The sequence below is a fragment of the Neodiprion lecontei genome, chromosome 5, assembly GCF_021901455.1.
Source record: "Neodiprion lecontei isolate iyNeoLeco1 chromosome 5, iyNeoLeco1.1, whole genome shotgun sequence".
In the NCBI taxonomy this organism is placed as follows: domain Eukaryota; kingdom Metazoa; phylum Arthropoda; class Insecta; order Hymenoptera; family Diprionidae; genus Neodiprion; species Neodiprion lecontei.
Genome location: NC_060264.1, coordinates 19564804 through 19581343, shown reverse-complemented (window position 1 = coordinate 19581343; position 16540 = coordinate 19564804). Strand labels below are relative to the sequence as shown.

Below are 16540 nucleotides of genomic sequence, written 5' to 3'. Positions count from 1 at the left end.
AAGTCTTCGAAAATTTGTCACGAATGTTTGTGTTTTTATATTAATTATTTTTTAGAAATGTAAGCACGTTCGTTAATTGTTTTCGGAAAGTTTCGATAAAAATTCTATGTCACTTCGGCGCAGAAAAGTTTGAACTGCGATACACTCAATAATGTCTGTGAGATTTCAATAAATCTTGTACAGTTTCTAGAAAGAAATTTTCACGCTGTTTCACGGCTTTGTTTACCTACTATTTAAATGAGAAAAAGTTCTAATGTTTAAGCTTCCGATTAATTTTGAGCGAGCCGAGTTCGAGAGCAAAAATTAAATGTAAATCTGAACAGCTTAGAGTTTTTAAGAAATTTGATTGGACGAAAATCGACGCTATTTGTTAATTTTATCAGAAGACAGTCGTAAATTGAGGACACTTCGAATAGTTATGTTCGTAAGTTACAAAGATCTCTGTACACATAGAAAAATGAAAAATATTTGAAAACATTTACTCCAACAAACAGCACATTTTTGCTAGAGAATAACTTTGGTTTACGTTTTTGCAATTCATAATAATATAATTTCTTGTATTATCTAAGATTTTATTACACATTTTTCTTATAAATTATTGTTTCTTTTTTTTCTCTCTCTCTCTCTCTGCGGTCTGAATTAAACATGATTTAAACGTATTTATATGCAGAATTATACTCCAACTTACGCAAGTTCAACTTACACGATTTCGCTCGGTCAATATTGCTATTTGTAAATCATAATCAATACCGATGCAACGTGTTGAAATTAAAACTTCAACGATGCCAACTTGGCGAAATAGGAAGTATTACGGTGAATTTGAAATATTCTTGCCAATAAAATGGGCCATCGTAGAGTGAAATTGAAGTAATCTGCTTGATTTTTAACGATTTTGAAACGATTTTAAACGACACATGAATATCCAAGGTTTTGTGTACGTGTATTTTTGGTATGCTCAATTTGACGATTATTTTTTTTTTGTTATACAGATCATTGTAACTCAAGAATATGATAATCTCATAAATACCGAATGTTCGACTATGTCGTAACGCAATTGACAAAAAGTATCAACTTTTGGGCAAATGATTCTCGCAAAGTTTCTGACAACCATTTTTTTCCAGCGTCGAACGTGACCAGATATTGCGACGACTGTTTTGTCGGCGAGGTTTGCGTCGCTCTCGTCGGCGATGAGGTTCCGTTTTGCAGGACTGGTCCCGATCCCCGGGATCCCACGGGATGCGCTGGTCTCTGCCTCATAAACACGCAGCGCTGCCATCGGCTGGACGTCGATGCCTTCAGGTTGGATTTCTGAAACTTAATTACCGATCTTCCAAAATTTAATAAACGTTCGGCCCGAATTCGCGAAAAAAAGAGTAATTTTTTCCGATATTTTTCAAGTCACTAATTACGCTTCTCTGCAGGTCACGAAGTTTTGATAATTAATAAATTAATAAAAAATTCCATGAATTACACACGGGTTAAAAATGAATACGAGTATTTCGGATAACAAATTTCCGAACAAATCTCACTTCTGAATTATATAAAAACCAAAGATTTTTAAATCGCGAGTTTAAGAACACTTTTTATTTTCCAAGTATTTTTTTCTCTGGTTATGGGATACACGAGTCTTTGTTTTTCACGGTTTTAAAGTTTCCAGTTTATTCGAACGAGTTGAATTGTTACTCTCTGCTTTAGTCTAAACTTGACTACTTTTGCCACTTGAATTATTTAATTCAGAGAAATTTAATGCTGGAGTTGTTAATTACGTTCGCAGTTGGATCCACTTGAGACAAATTTAGACCTCTGCGTTTAATATTCATTAGCGTGTAAAACAGGGTGGCACGTAATCTCGAGAAGCTTGTTGTACACTTCTATTTTAGGACTAATGAAACTGACACAATCTTATCAGCTGACACAAACTTTATTCAACTGAAGTTTTTTGTATTCCTGTACAAAGAGTATAAAAGTATAACAAATCGTCCCGAAATTATAGATTTATTTAACGACAAACGAGTGTCTTTGGCCCCAATTAATTTGGTTCCTAATTCCCGGTCTTCGGTTCAAAGCATTAATTAGAACTCTGTAACGAGGGATTGACCATGTTTCAAATACCGTGCAAGCCAACCAAATCGTTTCAAATTACTCTGAAATGGTGCAAAGTGTTTGTAAATCACTTTTAAAGCATTTCCAAATTATGTGAATTCTTTACAAAATACCAGAGAATGATTTTGGATATTTCGGAATTCGATGAAGCGAATCGGGTATAATACTTCGGATTCGCGTAAAATTTTTCAGAGATTCTCTAAATTCTATTATTTATAATAGAATATATTTAGAATTTTATTTAAAGACAAGCTAAAAATGATACGTAAAATTTTCTGGATCTTATTGTTAGTGATATCTTTTGAAATCCGATAAAATCTTCGAAAGTACTCTGAAGTTTCATAAACTTGACGAAATTTTTCGAATCATCTGAAATTACAAGAAATCATCGGAATTCACGAAAAAAAAACCTCTCGAAATTCGGTAAAATCTTTCAAAATCCCATTGATATACAGACGTGTAAATTTACTCGACAACGCGTTGTCAAATTTTTTGATTTATAAACTTGCAAAAAACATTTTTCTGAGCATCGTTTTACTCGTCCTTAGGTGTACAAACCTCCATCATCATTGTCTGGTGGGCGAATGGACTTGTTCCAACGGTTTGTGCATACCTGAAGTAAAACACTGCGACGGCCACATGAATTGCTACGATCATTCGGACGAATACGAATGCGGTAAGCATCAAAAATACATCTCACGCTGTCAAATAGGATGGCAAATTATTTTCCAATTTCATTTACCGTCATGCGCATCTGAAAAGTAAAGTAAAAAGTTACTTCACTAGTTCAAAATCATACCCGTAAACGTACCATTCATTTTTTGACCATCATAAATTCACTATTATATGATTATAAAATTTTATATAAATAACACATCCAAATCAACTGAGAATCTAACGACTGACTGAACCGAATTACTTGAATGTTCAATACCCATGTATCCATAGGACCAAATATTCAAGGTTTCATTGGTTCGATGAAAAGTCAGTGGCCAAAAAATTGGCCCTGCGGATTGTGAAATAAATATTCAGTGGGCCATAGAGTGGAAAAAGAATTTGGGATATTTCGCAGAATCTTGGGTGATCGTCTACCGAACATTTTTCTTCAGCTCGTTGAAGCTAGGCTTGATTATAAGAGAACACTGCGACCCTTTCATACGGGGTTCTGGGAAGCCGTGCGACTCACAAGCACAAATGAAGCATGCATCGACACGAAGATATAACGCAGTGCCGTGCACTGTAAGGAAAGCGCACTGTGTGCTCAGTATTTGTAGAAAGCGAGAATAACGCGTGCACACGTGTTGAGTCACATGATCAAGGAGCCCGAGTTATTTTTCTATTATTGGCTTTCCGCTTTACTATCGGATTTCTTTGGCTTCGGTCCGGTATGCGCATTAAATTGTGTGTATAGATGTGTTTGTCCATGGCGCGTGAACGTTCCCGAGTTGAATTGACAGAACTGCTCGCTTCGCCTCTTGTCGTCGAATTATATTGTTCGTTCTCTTTGTTCCTAGGATTTTTACGGTGCCAGTTCGAAACTTCAAAGTGTTTTATTTAGGTAAAAAATCATTACGGAAACAAGGTATTCCGACTATCATTCCATGAAACGTTACGCAACGGTTGAGATGTGATGTTAGAATCTAAGGAAACTTCACACAAAAAACATTTCATAGTCAAGTCATTATTAAGACTTCCCATTCAATTCTTGTGGTATTGCGTCAATTTCGTTGTTAATAGACGTTTGAAGCGTTAGAAATCATTTAAGGTTGCTTCGAGATATCAGAAATTATCTGAGAAGAGTAACCATTGATATAGTTAATCGAACCAAATAGTACTGTTCAAAGCGCGAAAGAAACTGTTTGTTCGAATAAAAAAGAAGTGCAACGGCCGGAAATCTTGTCAAAATCCATTGTATTGTTGTTGAAAATGCAGTAGCAGGCCTATAGTCTGAATTGAATATGGCGTCCACAGCTCCACCTCGCAACTTTGCATTACGTTTGCTGCCGTCTAACCTTCAAGTTCTCTAAAATATCAGTTTTCTCAACTTTTCCGATTACTGATAGAGGAGAAATCAGCTCATAATTTTTACTTTGTAACAGTCGTGCGGTTCTGAAATGCAAAAGAAGCTTTCTCACTCGAACTTCACGACGCCATGTTCGAAGACTCGCGATGTCAATTATTTTGATGCGTCGTTGAGCTAACGTTTCGTTTAATGTCACTGTCATGATTGAAAAATCGGTATATTTTGAAACGATATGATCTTGCTAGAAAAATGAGGGAAAAAGAAGTGACACTATTTTGAACGTGTCGTTTATACATATAGCACCGACCGAACTGCCTTGATGCCAATTTATTTTCTAACGTAAGAGAGCCTATTTCAAGTCAGCTCCTTATGTATTTGAATGATCTATTTTCAGCCTGCGACCTCGAGACGCACTTCCGGTGCGGAAATGAAACGTCGTGTTTGCCGCTCGAGAAAAGATGTGACGGTGTCATTAACTGCTGGGATACTTCAGACGAAATCAACTGTACCGTAGGTAAGAGGCATCGGTGCGCGATCGTGATTTAATGACATCGGTGAAATGAGTACATTCAAAAAGCACAGAGAACCGCAGCCGCATATAAGAGGCTCGTTTCCGTGACAATGTTTAGAAGCGGAGTTATATAATTCCCTTCAATTATTAGACCGTCTCAGTTAATTAGTAACTTGACCATGAACGATCGTTTAAATGCAATTATTCAATGGAATAGGGTACAAACAAAAATTAAGGTTTAAGAGTCACATCGTTCGAACATCAGAGGGAGATAAATAAGACAATTTTGAATCGTTTCAGACGTTTTAGATTTTGTGTCCGGATTTGTTTCTCATTGTTTGGACGATGAAAGATTATTATTATTATTATTATTATTTTTTAATAAAATAGAAAAGCTTTGACTCAACCGTGATTTTACGAAATTGGGATTAAAAAAATTCTTATCACACGTGCGTCGTGCATGAAAAGTGGGGCTATCGGTATAAAAATCGGCGTACTGTTGTAAAAATGATTTCGCTGTTTTTTTAATGTCACACTGTTCCGTTTCGTTCCAAATGAATGCGAGACGCTTTGTGTATTGCTGATAATTCCAAACTTATTCATCTGTGTCGTGAACTCTGTGAGTAAGCAAAACGGATTGGTTATTTCAGCTTGTCCACTGGAGAGCGAATTCACCTGCAACAACGGTCAGTGTATATCGAAGATGCGGTTCTGTGACGGACTCGCTGACTGTGACGACGGATCCGACGAGCCTCATGGATGCCAGGGACGGTGCAACAAACACGAATTCACTTGCGGGTAAATATACGACATCATGCTTTCTCCATTTTAGGGACGTACATGGCCATTTCAAAAATGTGCTGAGATAAAAACATAAGAGGAAAACTGAGGGTTAAAAAGTTCAATTAATGTTCAAACACGTCCTTGCGATTGAACATAAAAATCTAAAACACTAAATCTCAACTTTAAAAACCTTTAAGTGAATTCTCAACATCAGAGAAATCCCATTATTCGACAATTCATTGTTTGTTTCATTTATAAACACGTCGAAAACATTACATCTAATGTTATTCTTCCGATATTGTCGATAATAATGTTGTTTACAGACAAAACACAATGCTTTGACAGTTTTTCATCTACACGAGGTTTTTTTTTTTTAATCAAACCCATCAGACTTGATTGGCTCCTCTTACACTTTTCTAGACATTGTGTTATCAGGTCTTTTTTTTTACCCAACAAATTTTCGACCTGATTGTAAATCGCGTACATTTATTTAGAAATTGGGTGTGCGCAATATTGCATCACTGTTGCACGCGATCGGTGCCAAGTATTGCCGGGCGCGGTGCATATTCACAAACAGATGTGTCAACTGTCAGTCTCGAAGTTTCGTAGTTTGAGATTCAAGTATAGCTCGAGGACGAACTTAGCCAATGTATCGTCGGCTGGGAAGAAGAAAGTGTTATTTCAGCTTCGCCGTGAAAAAGCTGTTGTTTCAGCTTCGGCTTGAAAAAAGTGATGTTTCACGAGTAATTTTTTAAAATAATTTTTCGCTGGCAGCGCATGCGGGAAACCTGAATTTCTTAGTTTTATTACACGCACCGAGAGAATGTTTTAGTTCCGGTTGCCGCTTAGTTCTTAACTATTTTCATTTTTTACCACAATCGAAAAATATACCTCTAGGTAGAAAATGAAAATTAGTTTTCTAGCTGTTAATAGAAAGTCTAGTATCCGTTACTATTCTTTCTCATTACGATCACTGTTGCTATATTTTCTTGTAACTGTTGCGAAAATTTAATGCTTGTGCAACAATAAATCGTCGTTAAAGACTTGTTTAACTAAAAAAGTAGAGTAAACCGAACAATCTGATTTTGCTTTGCAATTACCAAAAAAAGATCGACGATAGCGCAAAATGGTTACGCGTATCTCGTTTTTCGCAATTCCAACAATATTCAAACAGTTTTTTTTAACGATACCTGTTTTACTGAATTTTTCTAGTTACTGTAACAAATGAAATTTGTCGCAGTGTGAAAGAACCGCTTTCAAATTACTATTTACTTTTATTTTGTGTATTAATAAATTCTTATTCTACGACAAATTCATACGGTGGAATCATCGAAATGTTCGTATCACATACGACTTGGGGTGTTATAGAAAATTAGTTAACTCGGTTTGTTTATATTATTATTTGTATCATTGGTCATATACAGGGTGTCCCATTTAAATTGACACAACACAATATCTTGTGAGCAATGCGTTTGAGAGAAACTTTTTTTTCTTAATTTACTGTTGCATTAAGTACCTTTGCTAATTTTGAAATATCTTCAAAATTTGATATCGTAGGAAAAACAGTTTGAAATAAAAGTTTTCCATTTTTTTTCTGTGCAGTATCAGTCTTTAAAAAAAAAAAAGAAAATGCACTTTCCCATTAAAAAAAGTACCGTCAACCTTCAAATGACCTCGTAAACGTCCACCGAATAAAAAGTATAATGGCACAATGTATTGCCCTCTTAGGATCATGAAACTTGTATTTCAAACATTTTTCTATCAAATACGTTGCTCACAAAATATTCTGGTGTGTCAATTTAAATGAGACACCCTGTATATATACACATATATAAACATGTATATGACTAATGATATATATGTGATAATATTTATTAGATCAAGTTAACTAATTTGCTGCAACATCCTAAATGGTATGTGATATTACACGAATATTTCAACGATTTCATCGTATGAATTAGACGAAGAGTAAGAATTTAATTGATACACAAAATGACGTTAAATAGTTATTTGAACGCGATTTTTACATGTAATTAAACTGATAATTCATATTTCCCGCACGTGTTGCCAGCTAAAAATTATGAAAAAAAATCTTGAAAATCAAAAAACAACATTTTTGCTCTCCAAGCCGAGGATATCATGTATTTGTGGTCGTCGCTATGATTTCGAGATGACTGAAAATCACAGCGTATATATTTTATTTCACTGTGATAATATTTACGATACCTTGAATAGCATTACGGTGTGCCAAAAAAAGATTTAAGACGTCTCAATGTTTATGGGCGAATATCTCTTAATCGGTTAGAGTTAGGAAAATTCTTTCTCAGTACTTTGTTATAGAGCGTGAAATTTCCTATAAGAATCTGTATTTAAATAGTTTACAAGTCAAGCCGTTTATGATTCAAATAAATTCAAAAATTTTCCGATTTTTTACGTGTTATTTAAATGAAAAATGCGAAAAATAAAACGAGTAGTTCTAAATATCAATATTAAGAGCTCGTATTTGGCTAATATATTCTATTTGACATGCACTACGAAAATTTTTATGCACGCTTGAAAATAAAATATATCTACGTAACCTCGTCGGTATGTGTGATTATAAATTTCTTTTGAGCTCGAGAGTCTATCAAAGATATTGAAACTGTACATTATATTTTCATCATATTTTGGTATGGGGTTTGAAGAGAAACGGAGACGTACTATACTACTGTAAGACTCATACGCGATTACCTGATTTTTATATTTAATGCATTTATATAGGAACGGAAGATGCATCACTAGAAGTGTGAAATGCAACGGGATAGATGATTGCGGGGATGGAACGGATGAGAAGCGATGCAGGGACCGATCATTTGCTTAATTAAAACAAAATTTTTTTTTCCATTAAACATGTCTCATATACGTATGGGACACCTGAAAAACTTACGAGATATATTACATACGATAATTATGTGTGCATTGCATGTTCAATTGCGGCAATTGATGATAGAATGAATGTCGAGAAAATTGAGAATTAGTTGAGAATTTGTACTATACTGTATTCAGCATTATATAGAGAAACGTATTATTAATATATTATTATACATATATTATATATATTAGACAGTATGGAAACCCTGTGAACAAATTGTTCAAAAAAGTGTATTTCACTTATCATCCTAGACTCTTTTCTTCTCTGTAACAATTCCCGTCTCTGAATTTATTTACCAAAAGTCATTTTTCGAATTTTTTTTTTGTTAAGCCTGCATTTGTGGCCACATCGAAAAATTCTAATTATCAATTCGCCTAAAAACATTTGTTCAGTATTGGTTGTTGCGGAATTTGATTTATAAACAATTGGAGAGTGTTAAGAAGATTTCTTTAATATTTTCTCTAGTTACACTTGTTTCTGTGACTAATTTGACGATTGAATATATTTATAGTATCAGATGCAAGCCAAACGCCTTTTAAATCGGGATGAAGATGGCGCATTTGATAAAAACGATGCCTTCTTTACTTGGTGAGGTGCATACTGGTAAAAGTCCATATCATCGAAGCACTGAAAAGCACCGAAGTATGAGGAATGAGCATTGGGTTGATATTAAAGAATGGCAAAAGAATTACGGACGAAATTAGTTGTTCGCACTTACAGTTATTCTGTTTGGTGGTGGTTTCCGCAGCATCAGGATCCATAATTGTATGTTTGGTCATATTTGATTTGGTTTCAGTGTATCAAAATATAGAGCTAAATGATTTTTCTCGGTGTAAAAATTTGACACTCACTTGTATTATATGGTTCATGTTGACAGTGGACGGCAGAGTAGAGTTGGCAAAACACCATTGAGGAAAAAACTATGGCGACGATGAATTTCGTCTCAGAATAAGTTAAAGTACATCCGTAGAAACTTCTCAAAGATTAGCTCAACTCGGGAATTCCGTATAATTTATACACATTTCACGACCTTCGAATGCGTTGATCGGGTTGACACAAGTGCAATTCCAGTAAACGAATTCACTGAAAAAACAATGTGATTAAGATGAAAATAACACGACTGTCAGAGCAGATGTATGTACTTATTAATATTATATTTAGCGCGCATTTTAACGATTTCATTTTTCGAAGTAAAATAAAATTCATTCGATCGATTCACTCTATAACCAAAAGACTGAAAATTGAGTCAAACTGTACAAGTGATTCTAATCGCCTAAATTCACACCGTACCTCAAAGTCTTCGCGATGATTAAACTCTCAATATGGCAGTTGGTGATTAAAATTTATGATTAACAAAAATTACACCCGAAAAACGGCAGTATTTAACCTGACTGCTGATGCTTAGTTTTTGAAGCGTTGCGTTAAAATGGATCCAGTCATAATAGCGCATGGCGGAATAGAATTTCGGCATTCTGGATCATCGACTAGCCGTAAACAAGTCGCACTAAACAACGCGGTTGTTCAGGGATACGCTGCAATTTGTAACGGAAAACCGTCAGTCGAGGCGGTTGAAATGACGATAAGTATCCTGGAAGATGATCAACACTTCAATGCTGGCTACGGATCAGTTTTCAACGCTGATGGTGAGGTCGAACTTGACGCGGGAATGATGAACGGCACAACCCTGAAGGTAAGTCAGAGTGAGCTCTCTGAACGTTGTCGGTGGCGTAATTCATTCATTGAAAGTTCAATTTTGAAAAAAAGACGGCGGTTTGACGTCGATGAAGTGATCATGAATTGTGGGGTAACGTTCCAATTATGAACGCCTAATTGACTCATATTTGACTCATTATACTGCGGGAAAATGAAGTTGACTAATTTAGAAAGATACAATAATAAGTGTCTGTAAAGCTAATAGTTTACTTTACATATATAACCAGTTAGTAGTGTGTTTCAGTTGTCAATTCTCAAGGATCGAAAATCTGAATTGTTGAATTTCCAAGTGGTGAACATTTCGAATGATTATCAACGTCGAAATTTCAGGAAAGAATGGACCACGCCATCTTAATTGCTGTTACAAATGTTTCGTTGTTAGTTAGAATAATTCGAAGTTTTATCCCTTCAATAAGTTAAACTACTAGAAATTTGAATCATTCCCTTGAGATTAACGGGATGAAACACAATAGTCGTCGTTCGGAGTTTGTTCAGTTTTGATGATAGGTGCGTAGACTTAAGTCGCTGTAAAAATGAATCAAAAGTATCTGTCGAAGAACGTAAAATTCGTTAGTACTTTCGCAATTTTTAATATATTATGTTTTGGATGTCTTTTCCTGTTCTCTTAGGATCAAACTTGTAGGAAACGCCTATAAATTGATTCGGAGACAAATGCATACTGTCTTTCAAGTATCGCGGAAAAAGATGGCCAACTCCTCTTGTGAATTTATTTTTGCAATACGTGGCGAATCATGTCAAGCACTAGAAAAATGTAATCTTTCTGTAAAATTGTTAGAATCAATTTGGTACAGTTGCGAAATGGAAAATATTACCGTCGTCATTTAGAAGTCAATCCTCCATTGTTCTGGATGACGTCTTTGAGCTCCTGGGCATCCAATTATTTGTGCAAAGCACTTTGAAATTGATTGTAGGACAAAAAGTTTCTAGACTCTAAAAAGTTCAAGCTGCTGAGGCAAACCTCGTTTCACATTCTTACCGGAATCGTGACTGATTTTCAACAATAATAAAATCAACTACACGAGTAACGAGTGCTAGAAAGCGAACCTTTCGATTGGCGGATATAATTGCAGCTAAAAACGCAACAATTTTCTCATCTGTTAAAAGATGGTCCTGTAATGACGTGCTGGCTATATAGCTACATTTCAGTTCTTTGGTATCCTAAGGGCAAAATAGGATCCTAATGATCTGCATTATATTGAATAAAGTATGTCCCATAGTCAGTATTCAATTCATGTTTCTGCGACAGCAAATACCAATACATCGTAAGTATTTTCATCTACCTAATCATACGGCATATTCGAATCGTAATAAACTCGCAATTTTTTTACTCAAACAATAAATGAGTATCAATTAGCCTTGTTCAAATATACTTTTTTTGTACAGATTTTTTCGTACAAAAGCGTCAATCATCAATTGATTGTTTCGCCGAAAAATTATTTCAAACATATTGTTTACAGTTACGTTTTCTTCATTCAAAATGTAGAACATCTGAGATGTTCATTTCTTAGTCTATAAATTCGAAAAACTGAAATATCAATGTTATTGATGGTTTATGAACCATCTTTATTACGATCTAGTGTCGACCTGCAGGGTGATCGTTTCGCGTTCGTTTTCATGGACTGCAAAATTCATCTCACCATGACAATAATTGCTTGCAATGCGGTAATCATTCATGCAAATTTGCAAAAAACAATATTTAAGGTCGGTTCCGTCGGTGCGATTAAGGACGTTGATCATCCGATAACCCTTGCGAAGTACGTGATGGAGTTGACCGAGCATTCGTTACTGGTTGGCAAGGGGGCGCGAAAATTTGCAGCGGGATTAAAAGTTCCGAAGCTTTTTCGCGGCAGCCTCGCGAATTTCCACCTGCAATCAAGAGATCGATGGGATACCGGAACTCCGGAATCTTGCACTGTTGGTGTGGTCGCTATTGACGCCGAGGGACGATGCACCGCCGGATCTTCTTCCGGTGGCGGAAGTGGCAAGATGGCGGGAAGAGTCGGTTCCTCGGCGATAGCCGGTGCCGGTTTTTACGCCGATTCGTCGATTGGCGGCTGCGTCGCTACCGGACACGGAGAATCCATAATGCAGTCCTGCCTCTGCTTCAATCTTGTCGATCAAATGTCGCTCCAGGCAAAATCCGGGCAGTTAGCAATGCTGGCGGTTAAGAATGTCGTCGAAGCCGCCACCAGGCGATTCAAAAAATCAGTTGGAATCGTCGCCTTGGATTGTGACGGAGAATTTGGCGTCGCTTTTTCTGCGCCCAGAATGCCTTGGGCCTACTGTCGCCGAGGGAAATTGCGATTCGGTGCAGAATCCGGCGAAAATTACGTCAAAGATGTGATAGAGGGGTCTAACATATCGGTAGACGTTATCTGACGGTAGAAATATAATACTCATCATTCGTAGTCATTTTCAAGTTACTTTCTGTCTAATTTTGTACTACGTATCAACTTCATGTTACAAAATGGAAGGATAACTACTTGCACTAGATTTTATAAATATATAATTTACTCATAAGAGATCAGCTGATAATACAGTGCGACGCCATATTGCTTGTCTGTACGAAAACGAAAAAATCGTAAAATCGTTACGACGAACGAAATGAATTTCAAACTCATTTTTTTATATTTCAGAAGATCTATACTTGATTATAAGATGTATGGGAAACATCGATTGGTAAGAAACGCAGTTTTAATGATATTTTTTTTAATATTTCAACTTTGATTTGACGTTGATCGAACAACAGGATTTGAGAAAATTTATCACTGCGTTAATTTTTATTCACCAACTGTCATCTATGCCAATTGAAAAAAAGGTCCAAATTGTTTCTGAATAATTTTATAGTTCTAAATAATTCCAATGACCATAAATGTACGAAAAATATGGAATGACTATAAATGAATGTAATCGATGAATCATTGTTACTGTTTTCTTTTCGGTTTTGAATTATCAAATCTGTATAAAGCTTTATGATGATCAACAACATAACTTAAACAAAGAATAAATTATACACATCGCGGAACTACGATTTCATTTTTATTGTCAGAGCTCTTCCCTTCAGTCTGTATAAATTGCACATTTCTAGCCCGGTCATACAGTTCGATTTCTTAAAGTAGTGTATCACTCGATTTATGGCGTTGATTGCATCGGTACCCGTGACTTCGTTTTCATCTTCACAGTTAATTTCCTCATCTAAAAAATGCACAGTACATATAAAAATCTAAAGTATTTTGAGTTTTGAAAGTTTTCCATAAAATGTTTTAAAAAAGAGCTTATTACCGTTAGTTTCATCCTCGTTTCGCTGGCATAAAACCATTTGAATGATTTCATCGTCGGTCATTATTGTCGACGATGTAGCTTCCGTATTCTCATAAGCAATCCATTCATCGACTTGATTCTCAGTCAAATTTTTGAACTCATCAATTCGGTGCAGAGCGCAGAGAATTTCGGATGAAGTTATCGTCTGGGATGAAGCGTTCCGCACATTTTGATTCTCCCGAATTACCGGCAGGAGTTTTTCCCAGCACCTACTGATGCCACTTGGACGGATTTCTTCCCACGCGTCATTGACCCAGTGAATGACCTCGCGTAAATTGACTGACCTCAAATATCTGATCACATCTATTCCATCCTCCCGAGCATTGAGGACGGAAGTAACCAGTGTATGCTTGAAGTGGATTTTTAGGGTCTGAAAAATTCCCTGTTCCATCGGCTGCAGGAGTGAAGTAGCAGCCGCACTTACCGGCAGAAAATGTGTTTTTATATCGCCGAAGGATGCTTTGATGGCCAAATGGGAAGACGCGTTATCGACGATCAGTATCGCTGTCATAGGTAAGTTTCTTTCCGTTAAAAATCCGGCTACACGATTGACGAATTCTTTTTCGAACCATTCGTTGAAAATCTTACGATTCAACCTGGCCTTTTGCTGGCTTGCATAAAATACCGGGAGATTACTCGACTGGATATTTTTGAGAGAGCGCGGTTTTTCCGATCTTCCAATCACCGCCAGCGGCAGCTTTAAACTGCCGTCGGAATTACTGCAAGCCATAACTGTCACATGTTCATTGTTGATTTTTTCCAACCATTGCTGTTCCTCAATTTTTTCCGCGATTATTCGATCCGGCAGCATTTTATAATTTAAAATGGTCTCGTCACAGTTGAATATCTGGCATCTTGATAACGATTTTCTGTTTATTATCTCCGATAGTTCGGTTATGTATTGTTCAACTACGTTCGCGTCTGACGGTTTCTTTTCTCCACTTATCGACAGCTCTCGAATGTTGTATCTTTTCTTCCACTTACTTAACCATCCATTGCTCGCCGAAAACTTCTTTTTACCATCCAATAGTCTGTTCACGATTCGGGCTTTTGCTGAATGTAATATAATAATATAATAATTATGTAGTAATATAACAGTAATACAATAATAAAAATCCGGTAAAACTCTCGGTTATATGGATAGTTGGAAATTTTGAAACTTCTATGTAGACAAAAATACTAAAAGCACAAAAATCAAGAGATTTACAGAAACTTAATAATCTAACAGATTTCTTAGTTTTGAGGAGACAAAAGTCGCTGTACCGATATTATTTTGTGATTTTTGGGAATTTTGTGTCACGCAATTGTGCTGAAGATAAAAAAAAAAAATAATAGATCAAATACGTGGAAGAAAATGTTCACCTTTCAAAACAGGCCCAGTAATAGGAATTCCTAATATCCTATTTTCATTGTACCAAATGAATAATGCCTCTCCCAAATGCGGGTTATCTTCGGTGCGTATTTTTTTATGGCTTGAACACGTGTTATTCTTGCTCCAAAATTCCCTCAACTTGTCTTCATCGTGTATCCATTTTCTCAAGGTACTTTCGCCGATATTATATTCTTGGCAAATGGCGTACCTCGATTTGTTCCCACATTTGATGTTGTTCAATATGTCAATCTTCTGCTTCAGTGTAAAATTGTTCAATTTTCGTTTGGTTGAATTACCGTCGCAGTCCATCACTGCAACACTATACTGCTTGGTTCAGATCATCAGATCTGATGGTAAGAGGTAAATAACGAAAATACTACACTATATATGTCCGCAAACAAATGGTAGACGATATCCGCTCCCTCAACGAGAGCTCTCTTAGCGAAAGCTAACTGTGTTCAGGTATATCAAAGGTCAGTGGTGGCCATTTTAAATGCCCAAAGCTATATTCTGAGATGAAAACATTGGTCTCTACAGTCCTACTGCTTCTTGACCGACAAAAGTTACGTATACTATAATTGTTTGAAATGTTCGTCATTCAAGAGATGAAAACAGTGCCGAATGCAGATGAGGTAATTGGTGAAATTGAGGGTATGCTCATTTTACATGCGTGGTAAATATATGTACATCATTGTTTTGAAGTTAAATCTACAGCGATCATGACAAGATCTACAAATCTGATAATAAGAGTTACAAACCAATAGTAATAGTTACAATATGCTTAGGTAGATTTACCACAATTGATGTAGATTTGACCCCAAAAAAGTGCTGTCCATATATGCAACACAGCGGACGTGAAATCTACATGACATTTTTTTCGTGTTTAATTGTGATGAAACAAGGCGGCTATTCTTTTGATAGTCTGTATAAAAATTGATATATTTTGCTTATTTTTGAGCCTGGTGACAATAACAGAAGGAAAAACCCAGTTTTTCGCAATTTTAAGCATCTAATAGAAAATACAAAGCACAAATTTCATTACCATTTACGTAAATGTTTAAGAATGAGCATATCTGAAAATTGAATTGTCGGTTGTATTCAAGCCTAAATTAAGATGGGCGCATTATGTGCAAGCTAATTAATAATCTTCGGAGAATTAAAAAGCAGGCATTTTGACAGAAGGAATTGTTTTGTTGTGTCGATGTGTGGGAATATCTTGACGTTCCGTAATTATTCTACATTTTAAAAACTATCTAAAACAAGTAAGATGAGTTGAGAAATAATTTGAAGAACTGCAATGATTATTACAGCCTCGGTCGGTCAAGACGGAGTTTTGAGTTCTGTTGTTGCGAGGTCATTGTCTTAAGAGTTTGCAATAGTGTCTTGGTCCATGAACTTTATCAATTGCTCATTTTTAATTTTTTTCATACGCATTTTTGCGCAATAGTATAAATAACCAGGTGGATAAGAGTAGAACTATTTCATGCCCTTAAATAAAGATCTCAAGAACCAACGTTTTTGGAAAGGGACTTGGAATCTTCCATAAAAGTAAAAAAAAAAAAAAAAGGATGTCACCGAATATTCCGTAAGCCGTATGCAGAATCAAAGACCTATTCCATGGCATTCGTGCACTTGCGCTTTGGCATGTGGTATCTAACCTTGTATCTCTTATTACAGTTGAAACTGCTAAAGCTGCGCAAGAGCCACGATAACAGATGTCGATAGTAGGAGCAGAATCTCCTTTACATCTTTGAACCGAGTAACGTAAGATGCACCTGTGAG

At 36.0% G+C, this 16540-nt stretch overlaps 3 protein-coding genes and 2 long non-coding RNA genes across 7 annotated transcripts in view; 2 read left to right on the top strand and 3 right to left on the bottom strand.

Moving 5' to 3' along the window:
- Positions 1 to 8507, top strand: part of LOC107227048 — a 64766-nt gene extending 56259 nt beyond the window's left edge. For both annotated transcript variants that reach the window (XM_046740231.1, XM_046740230.1), the window contains exons 5-9: positions 1122 to 1299; positions 2652 to 2779; positions 4521 to 4640; positions 5288 to 5435; positions 8181 to 8507. In XM_046740231.1, the coding sequence (XP_046596187.1) occupies positions 1122 to 1299; positions 2652 to 2779; positions 4521 to 4640; positions 5288 to 5435; positions 8181 to 8280 (674 nt within the window). In that variant the 3' untranslated portion in view covers positions 8281 to 8507. The remainder of the gene's footprint in view (positions 1 to 1121; positions 1300 to 2651; positions 2780 to 4520; positions 4641 to 5287; positions 5436 to 8180) is intronic.
- Positions 2667 to 3174, bottom strand: LOC124294550. The gene is made up of 2 exons (XR_006904430.1): positions 3038 to 3174; positions 2667 to 2857 (listed from the first exon to the last, which is right to left on the bottom strand). It is a non-coding gene; the product is annotated as an uncharacterized LOC124294550 (long non-coding RNA).
- Positions 8508 to 8766: 259 nt separating the features above from the next.
- Positions 8767 to 9301, bottom strand: LOC124294549. Its single transcript, XR_006904429.1, has 2 exons — positions 9183 to 9301; positions 8767 to 8958 (listed from the first exon to the last, which is right to left on the bottom strand). It is a non-coding gene; the product is annotated as an uncharacterized LOC124294549 (long non-coding RNA).
- Positions 9282 to 13641, top strand: LOC107227038 (isoaspartyl peptidase/L-asparaginase-like). Its single transcript, XM_015668061.2, has 3 exons — positions 9282 to 10021; positions 11767 to 12446; positions 13580 to 13641. Exons 1-2 carry the CDS (start codon positions 9758 to 9760, stop codon positions 12442 to 12444), a joined length of 942 nt encoding a protein of 313 aa, XP_015523547.1. The 5' UTR covers positions 9282 to 9757; the 3' UTR covers positions 12445 to 12446; positions 13580 to 13641.
- LOC107227037 (jerky protein homolog-like) lies at positions 12586 to 16496 on the bottom strand. Of its 2 annotated transcripts, XM_046740232.1 has the most exons (4): positions 16417 to 16496; positions 14749 to 15077; positions 13348 to 14439; positions 12586 to 13260 (listed from the first exon to the last, which is right to left on the bottom strand). In XM_046740232.1, exons 2-4 carry the CDS (start codon positions 15065 to 15067, stop codon positions 13091 to 13093), a joined length of 1581 nt encoding a protein of 526 aa, XP_046596188.1. In that variant the 5' UTR covers positions 15068 to 15077; positions 16417 to 16496; the 3' UTR covers positions 12586 to 13090. The 2 variants fall into 2 exon arrangements, with proteins under 2 accessions (XP_046596188.1, XP_015523546.2); XM_015668060.2 differs by lacking the exon at positions 16417 to 16496 and having other exon boundaries at positions 14749 to 15224.
- Between the last annotated feature and the right edge of the window lie 44 nt (positions 16497 to 16540).

Excerpts from the sequence above, each read along its gene's own strand:
- LOC107227037 (XM_046740232.1), bottom strand. The coding sequence starts at position 15,067 with ATGGACTGCGACGGTAATTCAACCAAACGAAAATTGAACAATTTTACA. Across the intron at positions 14,440-14,748 it reads TACTGGGCCTGTTTTGAAAG|CAAAAGCCCGAATCGTGAAC; the intron begins GTGAACATTTTC and ends TATTACATTCAG. Across the intron at positions 13,261-13,347 it reads AAACGAGGATGAAACTAACG|ATGAGGAAATTAACTGTGAA; the intron begins GTAATAAGCTCT and ends TGCATTTTTTAG.
- LOC107227038 (XM_015668061.2), top strand. The coding sequence starts at position 9,758 with ATGGATCCAGTCATAATAGCGCATGGCGGAATAGAATTTCGGCATTCT. Across the intron at positions 10,022-11,766 it reads TGAACGGCACAACCCTGAAG|GTCGGTTCCGTCGGTGCGAT; the intron begins GTAAGTCAGAGT and ends ACAATATTTAAG.